The sequence below is a fragment of the Actinia tenebrosa genome, unplaced genomic scaffold (genome assembly GCF_029948245.1).
Source record: "Actinia tenebrosa isolate PJP-AT-01 unplaced genomic scaffold, QUT_ActTen_1.0 PGA_scaffold4__44_contigs__length_22323623, whole genome shotgun sequence".
Lineage (NCBI taxonomy): Eukaryota > Metazoa > Cnidaria > Anthozoa > Actiniaria > Actiniidae > Actinia > Actinia tenebrosa.
This window is the reverse complement of record NW_028292581.1, coordinates 7832975-7848399: the sequence shown is the minus strand read 5'-3', so window position 1 is coordinate 7848399 and position 15425 is coordinate 7832975. Positions and strand designations below refer to the sequence as shown.

General features: G+C 37.5%; 1 protein-coding gene across 1 annotated transcript; it reads left to right on the top strand.

Moving 5' to 3' along the window:
- Positions 1 to 12: 12 nt before the first annotated feature.
- LOC116287162 (SWI/SNF complex subunit SMARCC2) lies at positions 13 to 13191 on the top strand. The gene is made up of 29 exons (XM_031693806.2): positions 13 to 123; positions 289 to 360; positions 807 to 854; positions 1144 to 1229; positions 1349 to 1430; positions 1650 to 1742; positions 2304 to 2373; positions 2982 to 3051; positions 3131 to 3206; positions 3438 to 3524; positions 3644 to 3677; positions 3781 to 3821; positions 3937 to 3955; positions 4360 to 4420; positions 4611 to 4664; positions 6711 to 6756; positions 6952 to 7054; positions 7625 to 7847; positions 8440 to 8511; positions 8609 to 8965; positions 9185 to 9224; positions 9305 to 9358; positions 9698 to 9950; positions 10286 to 10411; positions 10942 to 11009; positions 11241 to 11399; positions 11613 to 11747; positions 11972 to 12458; positions 12604 to 13191. The coding sequence occupies exons 1-29, from the start codon at positions 13 to 15 to the stop codon at positions 12897 to 12899; spliced, it is 3423 nt and encodes a 1140-aa protein (XP_031549666.1). The 3' UTR covers positions 12900 to 13191.
- Positions 13192 to 15425: the final 2234 nt, after the last annotated feature.

Sequence of the window (15425 nt, the reverse complement as noted above, 5' to 3'; positions counted from 1 at the left end):
TCAAAGGACAAAATGGCGGTGAGAAAGAAACACGGAGGGCCAGACTGGAAATACTATGAATCCCCAGAAACTGTTGCTTTATTCGAACCTGTCAAGCAATACCTGCTCAAAAACCACAAAAAGGTAAGGCCAGATCCCTAGGTGATGTAGATGCTTTGTAAATTTGCTGTTGTAGTGGGTTGTTTTTATGTATCGTGACAGCTTGGCGCACATGGCTAACTTTGTCTAGACACAATTGCAATGTTGTCATGGTGTTAATAATGTTCTTAATCTTTGAATGACTTGTAGTATGTTCAAGTCGAGCCTCCAACCAATAAAGGACTCGCTACTCTAGTCGCTCAACTGCTTCAGTTTCAAGAGGTGAGTGTTCTTTTAGGCTTCAATTCAATTCTTAGGTTTTTGAAAAGCCAATCTTTTTGTCATATGCCGGCAAGGAAAGTAAAAGAAACGACAAGATTGCAGATTTTTATCGATCTTCCTTATTTAAAGACAAAAGGATAAACCTAGGAATGATCAAATTGAAGAATAGCTTGAAAGTTACGACTCGTAGTGGTAACAAATGTTATGTATAGTGTTTGTTGTACATGTACCTTCCCTAACTGCCACAGGTAGCCCACAGCCAATTAGCTCTAACAGATAAAGGAAAATATTTTAAATTTGGAGGAAATTAGCTACTACTTTTTCTTTAAATAAGGCCACTTGATCTGCCCTACCTACTCACAAAATACACGAATAGTATTTGCTCTTCATAATGGTACATCTTTTCACTTTGTGTATGCTGTACAATGTACTTTTGTTTCTTTCAGGACAACTTTGGTAACAATGTAGCCAAACCACTCCTGACAAAGCTACCTGTAAGTATCTTTTTTCTTCTCAATCTTAGGGACAAGTCATTATTTAAGTCAGAGGGGAGGGGGGAAGGGGGGGGATGGTTGAGAAAATGTTTTTGATGCAAAAAATGTTCCACTAAAAACAATTTGAGGGCCCCCCATTTCCCCCCCCAACTTAAACAATGACTGGTCCCCTACTATTAAAGTAGTATAGCAAAGCAACTTTTAATTGTGATTTTCCACTAGAGTAAAAGAATGTAGTTATTGTTTTTCCTTTTACTGCCTATGATAAAAATTTAATTTGTTTATTTAGATGAAGCTTTTCCAAGACTTTTCTTCAGGGGGTGGTCTTTGTACAATTCTTGGATCGGTTTATAAAACAAGAATGGAGCAAGGATGGTAAGGCACTTACTGAAATTTTAATTTATAAAAATCATAACAAAAAGAAAATAAAAAGTATATGTAATTGAATAAGCCAAGATGTGATTTTGAATTAATCAAGAATATTGTGATTTCAGGAGAAGGGTAGACTTTCAGTCTCCTTCCAGAATGGACAGAAATGTGGAACTCTTTCTGAATATTGAGAAAGCTCTTAAAGAGGCAAGTTGAATTCTCTGTTTAATGTAAAAGGACATGAAGTGTGCCCCCCTACATGAAAGAATGCATCATTTAATTATTGAATAGGGCTATGGTTAAACTAGCTCCGCTAAATGAGACATGCCTTTATAAATATTATTGAAATGAATTATTCTGTTCACTATACATTATTCCAGTTTTGCGCTGGAATTTTAACATTTTTTTTTAATTTTCTCCCAACAGTATAAATTGTTGGTCATCCCTCAAGTGTTCTTTGCACCTGATGTAGAGCCGAAGTTGATTGGAAACCTAAAAGACATCGTAAAGAGACACAATGTTAGTAACATATGCTGTATTAAAAGAGATAAAACATGTAGCTAAAAACTAGTGTGAGCTGCGTCGGTGTTTCTAATGAAACAGTAATGATAAAAGGGTAAATTTTACACCATGAAAAGATGAAAAAACTTACTGACATTTCGGACGCTAGTCCTAGGACGTAAAATTTACCCCTTTATCATTACTGTATAAAAAGTCTATTTGAAGTCCAGGCATCCCATGTTTGTTAGGTCTTTCCCTTGATTCAAGGGTTGTTCAAGGATTTTACTCCGGGCTCTCTTTTTCTCCCTTCAGGAAACCTAATAATTACTAGTGCTGAATTTTAATTTTGATCTGTGAGTTAGCAGTGAGCTGACTGTGATCAGCACAGAGGTTGTTTCAGGATATCCATCTATAGAATTTGAAGCTTTTCAGTTTTATATAGATATGACAGTCATGAAAACTCAAAGAATTACAATTGTACTAATAATAAAGATAACATATTATTAATTTAATAATGCTTAGCTGTGAGATGTATTAATTAAACAGTCTAGCTTAGTCTGAATTATTTGTACTTTTCAGGGTGCTGTAGTTGAGGACAAAGCTCTAGCTACTCATGTTGTGCATGGACCCCCACCACCCATGCCAGAAGGTATGATACATGATAATTAGGAATTTGTAAATCTTTATTTTCTCTTCTTATTATCCAACTATTCAAATTAGAGTACAAAAAAAATGCAGGATTTTTCCTGGGACATTTGTACTCTAGGCTATTTTGTACAGAAAAAAATTGACAACTAGTTCAAAGAATAAGAAAAAACTTTTTGAAGCCTTCTTTTTGAGAAAAAGTAAGCTCAGTTGGATAATAAATAACTTATTTTAGGGTGAAATATAAGTAGACATTTTTTCACCCTATTAGGCTCGACAATGTACAGCAGAAAAAATATCTACATTACAAATAACAATAAATAATAAATACTCCATTTTACAGTTTCCTTTCAGTGACCACAAATAACATTTCCAAGCCGAAATTTGCGTTGCTGCGCATGATAAAAAGCATAGTTTTGTTATGGGCGGCAACTCTAGCCTTGACTTGGAACTATTATTCATGGTCACTGAACGGAACAGTGAAAAGGAGTATTGAACACCAGGATTTAACATTAACAGGCGAATACTAAACCCCTTTTTCAATCAGTCAATGTTGAGCTTGACATTCATCAGTTGTCCTATTATACTTGGTATTATTTTGATACACTGTAGAAGACTGGCTGAGACCTCTGAAGAAACAAGATGACAGAGTTCTTGTGCATTGGTGGTACTACCCTGACAGGTAAGCCCTATTTGTTTGCCGTATTGTACTAATTAAGTGGTATCACCATCACATTTCATTAATCTTTATTCTTGAATAGTTATGATACCTGGGTGTCTAGCAGTGATGTGGTAGATGAACCACAAGAGGAACCTACCCATAAAGGCCCATGGCAGGTAAGAGGTTTTCTTTCATGGAATATCTCAAACATGACAGTTCAGTCTACTTTTACCTTCACATATACTTGGTAGTACTCAATATTACAATATTTCTAGCATGCTTGCCATCATCAAGCATGTGGTATGCCAATTGTTCATGATATTGTAATCTGACTTACTTACAAAATTGCAATCAATATCAATGGTAAATGACTGCTTAGCACACTTTCCTGTAATATTCTTTGCTAGGTGAATGCCCGCTGGTTGACAGATTTGGATGAATTTAATGAGTGGATGAATGAAGAAGATTATGAGCTCACACAGTCTGAAATAGAGGTACAGTTATAGTATTCTCTTCCATGGTTAAGTCAAGTCAACCTAATATGTTTTTCATGCATACTTTGTCATATATAATTATGGTACCAATTATTAACTATAATTTCATAACATTTCAGAGTGGCAGTGTTGGGACAACATCACCATCGCTCAGTAAGCACAACCATTTCCTTTGCATTATACCACTGGTCCAGAGTTTATAAGAATGCTTATTTTTGCTGAAGCATTTGTTCATGATTAATTCTATATTTTACAGGTAGACGAAAGAGCTTCAGAAGTGGTGCTAGTTCTGATGAGGTTTGTACAGTAGCTAACAGTTATGTGCTTATTATAATTATGTATACATTTACATATTAATTCTATCAATATCATGAGCTCTGATTTTAACCCATTTTGTTATTTATTTATTCAGCCTTCAAGTCCTGACTCAGGTAAGAAAGACGTTAATCTCACTCCATAACCTTTTGGTATCTTATCCAATCCAATTAACTTCATTTTGACTGGATAGGAGTTTTTTTTTAAAATGTCATGTGCATAGCATTGATGTGGATAAGCAAGTAATAAAGTGTATTAAATGCTTTTTAAGAAGGTGTACAATAAATCTTTACTCACTCTTTTTATTTCCACTAACATAACATTTCCATTTTTACCCTTTTCTAATTTTAATAGATATTTTTTTAAATGAATTATAATATGACTTATAGATATATATTGTTGTATAAGTGTTGATATTAATATTGATAAAATTGTTAATATCGTTAAAATGTGAATGTAAAGTGTTATTTAAAATTTAACACCTATAAATTATAATTTTTTTTCTTTTTTTCTTCTTTAGCTTTGAAGGCAAAAAAGAGGAAACGAAGCCCTTCTCCAGAATCAAAGAAGAAAAAGAAAAGGTAAAAGTGGACTTTGTAAATGAATATGCAATCAAGTGCATATGATCAATCGCATATAATCAAGTGCATCAAGTGCATATGGTAAAGTGCATATATTATGATCAAGTGCATTTGATCAACTGCATCTAATCAAGTGCATACAATGAAGTGCACCAACTGACATATTCTTCATGTTTGATGATTGATACAGTGGTCCTGGTACTAGTGGTATTGTTAAACCACCTGAACTCAAGGAGGAAGACAGGTATACTGTTAAAGTGCCTATCACCCTTTTTTTTTTTACTTTTTCATATCGAAATATAAGCTATTCTAAGAAACCTGTCGAAAGAATTTTTTGATTCTGACGCTTCTTTCTATTTTTTTCGAGCGGTCAAAAGTGCGAAAATAGGAAGATTTCAAAATGTGACCGAGCGAGAGGGGAGACTGGGCTAGTGACGTAGAAGGAGCAACACGCTCTTCTTGATTTACAAAGAAATGTATGGGATACTAGGGGGGATACTGAAGACGTCCTTGCGTTTCTTGGGTTTTTTTAGAAGTCCTTGGACTTTTAACTACTTTCTTGGGCTTCTATGAGGAAGTTAATTATCTAAAGATTCCACTTCCAGTTCTCATCAGGATTCGTAGCCTAATTTACTGGTATATTAGTGAAGCGAACACAACCTAGCAAAGCAAGCGAGGTGACTGAAGTGAAGTGATTCCGACCCGATCACAAATATTATCTCATTGGCTGGGAATAAAACTTGTCAAAACCTTAGTAAATACACCAAAAGTACAGCAGCATAGATAGAAATTCCTACCTGGAAATTCCTAGAGTCGTTATAGGGAACCGAAGTTGATAACAGGTAACATTTTACTTGCCATTGCTCGAACTGAGTCGTCTTCGCACCGGATCGGGAATTTATTCCCGGTTTATTAAAGAATAAAACAGTTTTGGTGATTGTGGTAACATTTCAGTGGTTATTAAACTCTTAAGAAGTATTTGGTGCATTGCTAAAAGGGCTGTAATGAATGGTTGAGACAAAATTCCCGTACGATTGACACAATAATACTACTATTCACAATATTTTAATTATTTGCTACCGTAGAATGCTCTTCAGATTTTTTACCTTTATCGAATTTCCCTCAATAGACGATCGTTTTATCTTTAAAGATAGGTATGGCTAGATACTGTGAGACAGGATAGAAAACTGATAGAATAGAAAATATTATATTTGACTATGAAGTGAAACCATGTTGACCTGCAGAGTAACAGTAGACTGATGATGCGAAGTGTCACGCACCCTTACATGTAGTTCCTCGACTGAACTACTACAGTATAAATATATAATGCAATTCATGTTTAGATATTTTGAAAACTGTTAAGCCATCTACATTGAAAAAGATTTTGTGAACTACCTGGAGTTATTTCATTGTTTCTGTTATTTACATTTGATGTTTCTGATTTGGAAACGACCTGGAAGAATTTTGCGCGGCACGGACTCACATATTTATCCATAAATACATCAGATATTAATAAGAATAATGCTAAAAAATTTATGACTTAAAGGGTGTAGGTACATGTAGTGCTCAGAGTTACTGTATGTGAAATCTATAAGTTTTTGAAGCTAATTTATTACACTTGATTCTGAGCGTGACAGCCTAATATGAGGTTTTCCCTAGGTTGCGTTTAACTTCTTGCTGCTTTTCTTTTTCTTAAAATAATTCAAAAATAATATCATTCTTGAAGTCTGAAGTAATTAACATCCTCTAACCAGAAAAATGAGGTCTTTTGAAAGCGTATAAACGGCAAATTGGTCATAAATACCAGTGAAATCTAGAGAGAATGAGGAAACATCTAAACCCAACTTACTCCTCTTACGTCACAGCCCAGTCCTCTAGGTTATCATTTTACGCGGCCAGAGTCAAAGAAATGCCTATTTTCGCACTTTTGACCGCTCGAAAAAAATAGAAAGAAGGGTCAGAATCAAAAAATTCTTTCGACACGTTTCTTAGAATAGCTTATATTTGGATATAAAAAAGTAAAAAAAAAGGGTGATAGGCACTTTAATATGTAATTATATATACTTATTTTTCATGAAAAATAACATATACAGCTATACCTTAAAGATAGACTTTTATTTTAAGAATATATATTTATTCATGTTATTAAGTAATATGAAATAGTTAATATGCTATGACAAATCATGATCATTGACACTGTATGCAAGACACAGTAAAGTACTGTACCATGATTACAGTATGATGCTATCCGCATATTGTTTTTTTTTTAAGTCATATTGCTTATTTACAGTGAGGATGCCACCAAAGAGTTGCCTGATCCCACTCCAGTACCTAATGTAAGTTTATCAAACAGTGCTGCAGCATGTAGCATAAATTTAGAATAACAAAATAATAACTGTCCTGTAGCTTAGCATTTTAATTAAAAGGTAGTGTACATAACTAACGGTATCCGTAGGAGGGCATGTGTACATGTATAGTGTACATTAGTTTTCTGCTGTTATTATCAATACTGACTATACCTTTGTCTTCAGGTGGAGGAAGTACCAATTCCTTCCTCAAGCAAAGCAAAAGAAGCAGAACTTCAAACTGTAAAGGGAGGAACTCTTACAGACTTGACTGAGAATAGTGCTTCAGGTATTGCAAAATTATTTGAATCTCTCAAATCTTATTACCAGCTTTCAGTAAAGAGCAAATGCTACCCTCCTTGCTCGACTCATGTTGGATGAATTACCTAAATCTCAAGTCTTATTTGTTATCTTCGCATGCTTTCAGTTTGACCCTGTTGACCTACACCACTGCTGTACTTCACAGTGGGTGATTAGCAGGGGCAAATCCAGGATTTTTTCTAGGGTACCATCCAGGATTTTCGTTTTAGGAGGGGTTGCACCATTTGGTTACAACTCAAGCACCAATAATGCAGTAGATATCAATTAATTGAATTAATTAATAATAATAATAATGATAGTAGACTCTTCAAAGCGCATAAAACGAGTCTCTGTGCTCTTTACAATAATTTTCAAGACAGTATACAAATGCAAACTAATCTATCTATTTATCTAGGTAACATAAATTAATTAGAATAATGGTACCATGTGGGTCTACTCCCCACTATGAGCGCTCCAACATCTAGGGCAGGGAGCTCCTCCTGCACCCCTTTCCTAGATGCACCCCTGATTAGTGAAGACACGTTTTTTTCTCTAACAGGTAAAAGTGATAAAGCTTCAGAAGCAGATGAAACTGAAGAACATACTGAAGAACCTGATTCTGTCGCTGCTGCTGTGCAAGAAGAAACTTCTTCTCATTCTCAGCCAGACATCTTCAAAGAACCTTTGACTCTCCCAGATGCTGAACCACATGATGAAAACCTTACAGAACAGACTCACCACATCATCATTCCTAGCTATGCTTCATGGTTTGATTATAATAGGTAATATAATGCTTCATATGCATGTATTATACTGGCATCCTGGTTGAGGAGGATGCATGCTGTTGTTAACCCACTTTTACATCAAAGGATTTCCACTGGTTTTCAAAAGACAGCCCACACAAATATACACAGAAAACATTGCCTTACTGTTACAACAATTTTAGTTTCATGAACTTTTATGTTGATCAAAATTTCTGGAATTCACCTAAGTGACTGAAAAAAAAACAACTCAAAGTTGGGATTGGACTTGATGTATCCATAGGTTTACTGTATTTTATCAAGTCCAAGCTTATTGCTAATGACCTTGGAACAAATAGTCATTAACCTGTGCCCCATATGCCATTCACTTGAAGGCCTTTGATAGTAATTGTAATACTCTTTTTTACATTTCAGTTCAGTGACCATGACTTATAGTTCCAAGTTGAGGTTGGAGTTTGCTTGCATAGCAAAAATGTAGTTTATCATGTGCAGCAACTCCATCCTCTCCTTGGAACTATTATTTGTGATCACTGGACAAAACTGTAAAATGAAGCATTGTCAAATAGCATCCTACTAATGTATTAAAAGTAATCTTCCTTTGTTGTACTTTAAGCATCCATGCCATTGAAAAAAGAGCATTACCAGAGTTCTTTAATAGTCAAAACAAGTCCAAGACACCTGAGATGTAAGTCATTTATTATTTCCATTTGCTTTTCCACGGTGTACATGTAGTTCAAACTTTTTTGCTCAAAATATTTTCTTATTTATTCAATATTCACCAGATACCTTGCATTGAGGAACTTCATGCTCGACGCCTACAGACTTAACCCCACAGAATACCTGACTGCAACAGCCTGCCGAAGAAATCTTGCTGGTGATGTCTGTGCCATCATCAGGACACATGCATTCTTGGAGCAGTGGGGTTTGATTAACTATCAGGTTGATGCAGATGCCCGCCCTGCACCCATGGGGCCACCCTCCACGTCACACTTCCATGTGATGGCAGATACCCCAGCAGGTCTGCAACCCTTACAGACACCAAAGAGTATGGCATCTGTGTCGCAGCAAATGATGCATTTCAAAGATGAACCAATCAGTAAAGACGTCAGCAAGTCACCTGCCAGTAGTACTAACTTTGGGTAAGTCTGAATGACGTGATTTAATCAACAACCACCACCAACAGCAACAGTAATTACAATAAATACGAGAGACGTAATCACTGTTATAATACTACTTGAAAAGATTCTATATCATAATATTTTTTTAATTCCTAAAATATAAAGAAATATTTCATGAACCCAGTTTTAGTTCTTGACTTATCTTATCTAACAAGGTATCTGTTTTCAACAATTCAACAGCCTTCATACGGACCAGTATTTGTCAAAGAAGAGCCAAAAGGTAAGCCAATGTTTCTATTCAGTGTGACCCTCACACGATTGTATTTTCATAGACTGGTGTTTTTTTTTTCCTTTCTCCAGGCAGCAACTGCAACTAAAGAATGGACAGACCAAGAAACACTTTTACTTTTAGAGGTAAGATGAAGAAAAATAAAAAACCTTCTGTACAACACTATATTCCCCCTCCCCCCCACCTTTTTTTTTCCTTTATTCGTTCATAACTTTTCCTTTCTTCCGCCCTTCTTTCGTTTATTCCTTTCGTCTTTCCTTCCTTCATTTGTTCGTTCCTTTTTTTCTCGCCAGTCTTTCATTTCTTCTCTTTTTCCTTGTTCCTATTTTTTCTTCTTTCATCCTCTCTCTTTACTCGAATTGCGTCATACCCATTGTGCTGTGTCACCCCGGCAATTTCCCTGTACTGTCAAATATGGCAGGATATGATCACATGACCTAACAGTACATATGGTTTGTCTACAGGGAATGGAAATGTACAAGGATGACTGGAATAAAGTAGCCGAGCATGTAGGCACCCGTACACAAGATGAGTGCATCTTACACTTTCTCCGCCTCCCTATCGAAGATCCATACCTAGAGGACATGAAACTGGGCCCATTGTCCTTCCAACCCGTACCATTCAGCCAACAAGGGAATCCCATCATGTCTACCGTAGCTTTCCTGGCATCTGTAGTGGACCCAAGAGTTGCTAGTGCTGCAGCCAAGGCGGCCTTGGGTATGTCATCAGATTAGGATGCATGCGTTCTTGTACTATCTTATATATCTTTTTTTCATTTCATTTCTTTATTGACTTGTTTTTCATGACAGGGGTGTTTGCGTGAAATGTGAACTGTAATGAGGAAAAAGTATTTTCCATTATTCGTGATAGTTCTAGCATGTTATGAAATTCTTGAATCATGAACCGCCGTGGTCGTCCATTTTCAATCTTCGTGAAACGTGTTTCCCTTACCGATCCTGTTCATAAAAAGTTAATGATCGTTGTAGTAAGATTTTTTTTTTTTTTTTTTTTTTTTTTTTTTTTTTTTTTTTTGTTGTTTTTTCTTTACGCAGAGGAGTTTTCCAAGATGAAAGACGAGATACCAGAATCTGTTATCGATAGTCACGTGAAAAAAGCTGCTACTACCAAACAGACCTCCATAGCTAAAGAAGAACCCATAGGTGATGATGTGAAGACAGGTCAGGGAAATGCTTTGCTATTCATGATAACGTTTCGTAGACCCGGCATATCGTTTTTTATTTATGTTTGTTTGTTTGTTTGTTTTTCTGGGTTCTGTAGTTCTTCATGAAACGGGGACCATTTTGGTCAACTGCTTCTCACAAATCTATTTCTTCTACTCCGTCGGTAGTCCCGGCCTACGCAGACGTCTTTGTAGCTGTCACGCAACGTTTGTCTCGTGTGGCAGACACTAAGAATGTCTGCGTAGGAGGCTACTCTGACGGAAGCCTTATACGATTATTATACGTTCATTGCGCTGTGACAATGAACTGCCACTTCATTACAGTTACAACCTTTTTACACGCAGTTTACGTTTCCTTATTGCGTTTACCATACTGTTGCACTCCCTAATCGTTTAAGTATTTTGTTAATGAAATAAAACTTCTATAGCGGATTATACCGATAGAAAGAGAGTAGTCCCATTTTGCATGTCCCATTTTGCATGTCCCATTTTGTGCAATATTTTGATAAATCTATCTTTGTCCTTTAGGAGAAGAACCTATGGAAACTGATGATGTGTCCAAACTAACTTCCGGTGAAGCTAATATTCTAGACAAAGTAAGTTCGTCAAGTTAGATTATATAAAAAACATATTTTAAACCATGAAAACTTTAATCTTAGATTGATAAGTTTTACACCGTAGTGAAAATAGGAACTGACGTTTCGGACGTTAGTCCTTCGTCGGAGTCAGAGTGAGAAACTCTTCCTGCCCTTAAACAAAGCTGTCTTGAAACCAATATGTGATATAGAATGATACATTAATGGGACAATATACTGGACTGTTGATAGGATGACGAATCATCAAAAGATGAAGAGGCCTTCGAATCTGCTTTAGAGATGAACGGAGAAGGTGAACCCAGTAAGAAGACCAAGGCAGCAGATACTAAGGAAGGGAACATTGCTACTGCAGCAGCAGCAGCATTGGCAGCAGCTGCGGTCAAAGCTAAGGTATAATCTTTTAATATGTCTTGCAGGGTTGGCACTCCTCCTGGAATTCAATTCCTAGAAAACTCCTGAGGGTATTTACCGGTACCCACCAGTTTTAAAAATCAATAAAATGGGGTCCCTTTTTTGGACTATTGTTCTGCTCGTGTCACTAAGTTTTGACAAAGCTCAACATCCATGAGACATTTTTTCTGACATTTATTTTCGTTTCATTAGCACCTCGCACAAGTAGAGGAAAGGAAGATCAAGAGTCTGGTTGCTCTGCTGGTAGAAACCCAAATGAAAAAACTCGAGATTAAACTGCGTCACTTTGAAGAACTGGAGACCATCATGGACCGAGAAAGAGAAGCGGTAAGTCTACAACATAGGTTTTTTACTTGGTGCAATAATCAAGATCTTCTTTTTTTAAACGTGCATTAAGATTCAGTAAGAATCATTTCAACTTTACTACTCTCCTCTCTACTGTTACCCCACATATGGGAAGAATTCGGAAGTTTCTTCGGCCGACACTGATCTAATACATCTGTAATTGAAACTACAGCTCGAACTTACTACATTTTCCCTCCATTTCTTAGTTGGAATACCAGCGTCAGCAGCTATTATCAGAGAGACAACAGTTTCATCAAGACCAGATACGAGCAGCTGAGCTGCGAGCACGAGCCGGTTACATGGCATCTCCCATTACACCTTCCAGTCAACAACAGAATGCACCACAAGCTAATGGTGTACCACAGCCACGAACTCCTCAGCCAGTACAACCGACTCAGCCCAATCAGCCACAACAGGCACAGCCACAAGCACCACCGCTGCAACAACAGCAGCAACCACCACCAGCACAAACACAGAAACCCAAACAACCTCAATTAAATCCACAACAGCTGCAACAGAAGTTTTCTCAACAGCAGCAACAACAGCAGCACTCTACGAACCAGCCACAGATGGGAACACCTCAGTTACCGGGTGCCTCTCAGCAGCAGCAATCATATATCCAGCAGCAGTTTCAAATGCTACAGCAGCAACAGCAAACAGAACAAGCTGGACGTCCGCAGCCTCAGATGCACGGTATTTAACCTCAATCATCACATAATGAGTAATGAAAAGATAACGACAGCAACAACAACAAAAATGACAACAACAAAAACAACAACAGAGAAAATATCAACTACAAAGGAAAGTAAATATAACTGTTTTGTTTTGCAATGTTCAGGTGTTCAGGGAAGTACACCCAGCCAAACCAACGTGTCCTCACCAGCTGCAGCAGCATCTCCAAACATAAACCCTGGCTCAGTCAACTCTATTGGCTCACATCCCGCATCAGGATGTAGCACCCCTGCCTCCTACCTCGGCTCTGCTGCAGCTTCGCCTGCTCCTCAAGGACATGGACCGGGTACTCCCGGAGGTATGACTTCAGGACCCCTCGGACAAATGCAGATAGGTGGGGCAGACGGTATGGGGTCTCACGGCTCATCACCTGCTACTCCAGCAAGCGGTACCATGGAATAGATTATCGATAATTGTAGATACCTTCGTACTGCCATCGGATCCTTTTATTGTTGTCTAGCATAATATAATTTCATATAATGTAAAGTCGATTAAGCTTGATGACTCCCTAACTGAGTCATCAGTAGTTCAGTTTTTCAGATGGTATTTTAGATAAATTAGTGGGTATGGATACTAAATAATCCTGTAAACAAGTACTGTTGATGTAACCCTCTTAATCGAGTATTTAGCCAGATGACTGCATAACATGACTAACCATTTACTGTAGTAATAAAGACGACCACTGTATATTATACCAACCTCGTTGATATCTTGACTACCAGTATATCGTGTAAGTTATTGAAAGGGCTAGGAGCTAAAAGCTTTTTAGGGCTAGTGGTGGTGCACTTGCGTCTCACCTCTGGTGTCTCGTGCTCTATTCCTGGATTTGGCACCACGTGAGTAGAGTTTGTCATGTCTCCCTTGATTCGAGGACCGTTTTTCTCCGGTTTTTCTCGGCAAAACCTTACAAGCTACATTCCAATAGGAGATATCAGTGTTACACTCTATTGCCTTCAAACAATTGTCACATTTGGGTCCGTTTCTATACATTTCATTGTATTGACCCAAATCCCTCGACTTGAAACAAATGTTCGAAGGCAACAGAATGTAACTCTGATATCTGCCATTCCATCTCTCCCTGAGTTAGCCGTGCTCTGCCATGCCGTTGATCAGCCCCAGCCGGTGTTTCAGGGTTCGATTGAAGGTTCTTAATGAGACCTTGCGCAGAACAGTTGAGTCCGTCAGCCGATCAGGTGAATTTCAGTTTATCTGGTCATACCTTTCGCCATCTCACAAACATTTACCTTTACTGCTCCTTGATCAAAAATTATAACCTTTGATATCCGACATACTAATGATTGACAGCCTTTTAGATAGTAAAAAGTAAGAATTAATCGCTAACGATTTCCTTTTTACCTGTTTACCTGTAATTAAATATTGACGACCAGATCGATGGCTCCGAGTAGAAAACGGAGGCGAAGCTAAAATTTAAAAAATAAAATAAAAACAGCTGCTGACAATTCAGTTACTAAACATCAATATCGTCGAACCCTGAAACAGCGTTTGAGTTAATGTTAGTCAGAACATACGCACATTTGTTTTTTGGCGACCAATTTGAATAACTGTTGCATGTTCTGGACTGACTAGCCTCTATTACTGGCATGTGAAAACGTTTTTTCGTTTCCACGTGAACATGTATAGCTTAGCTCAACGACACCGGTACACCCCTTGTGGGGGGGGGGGACGGGTGCACCTTGTTGGGGGGGGGGAGGGGAACGGTACTGGTGGGTGGGTGGCATTTGCGCATGCGCTGATGCTATTGATTACCAAAATTGTTATCCAAACGATGAAGAGCAATGCCATTAAGATGTTCTCACTTTTAGTCTACTGTTTAATCAAGAGTTGAAGACTATTAAAACCCCATCACAAAGCTGATCCATTAAATGCCAGCCATTGAGTTCTCCATACGTTAAAGAAAATCCAATTATTTATTCTTTCTGAGCAGGTGTTTATAACTTCCAATCGAATGTGCACCGCGGTTTCTGGCTTCCTACACTTAATTATGGACTGACTGATTTATTTCAATCGTTTTTCCTCCCCCAAATCGACACTGAAAATCCACCTTTGCCTTAGAAATTCAACGACTTGAACCAGGGAGGTTCTTGAACAGATATTATAACAATAGGCTTTTTAGAGCTGTATCCTGTTAGAACATCGTGTTAGCCTTGGGATATACATATTCACGCCGTACGACGTATGATTATCGATATCAAACTAGTAGGTGGGCGCCTATGATAAGCACTTCGCCAACCAGCTTCAAGATATATTTTGTGCCTTCAGTTTGTTTAACTATGAATTGATCCGTGCTGACAGTTACATGACAATGACATCGCGACGTCATAGCAACTATCAGGTTGAAGTTTGTTTAGTGTAATAGCAAGATCAAGGTATGTCCTTAGACTTAAGCATTAATGACGTCGTTTGAAATCCGCGCAACTATTACACGACTTGTACTGAATGGTTCAAATTTTGTGCATTCTGTTTTTTGCTGCATAAAATAATAAAATCGTTATCGTTGCATAAAATCATTAGAAAACTAATTTATGTCTGTATATAGTCTGTATATATGTTATTCTTTGTGGTGCAATGTAACGATGAATCTAAGTCCTTAAAAAATGAATTCCGCGCACTATTACACATGACTTGCACTGAAATTAAAGGTTCACATTTAGTGCATTGCGTTAGTTTCATCGGTTCTGGAAAAAATGCCTCAAAAGTCAGGACCAAGTCATCGTTCAGACCTGAAAGACGCGCGCCGACGCCTTGCTATATACAGTCAATTCAAAAAACGTTGTCGTTGACCGGCTCAAGCCTACGCGACTGGACCGAAAGGAATATGGGTAAAAATCACTGAAGCGGTTAAATATTCGTTCTGGATTAATTGTTCTCGCTAGTAATAATAATAATGTCGAGAAACAATCCATCAAA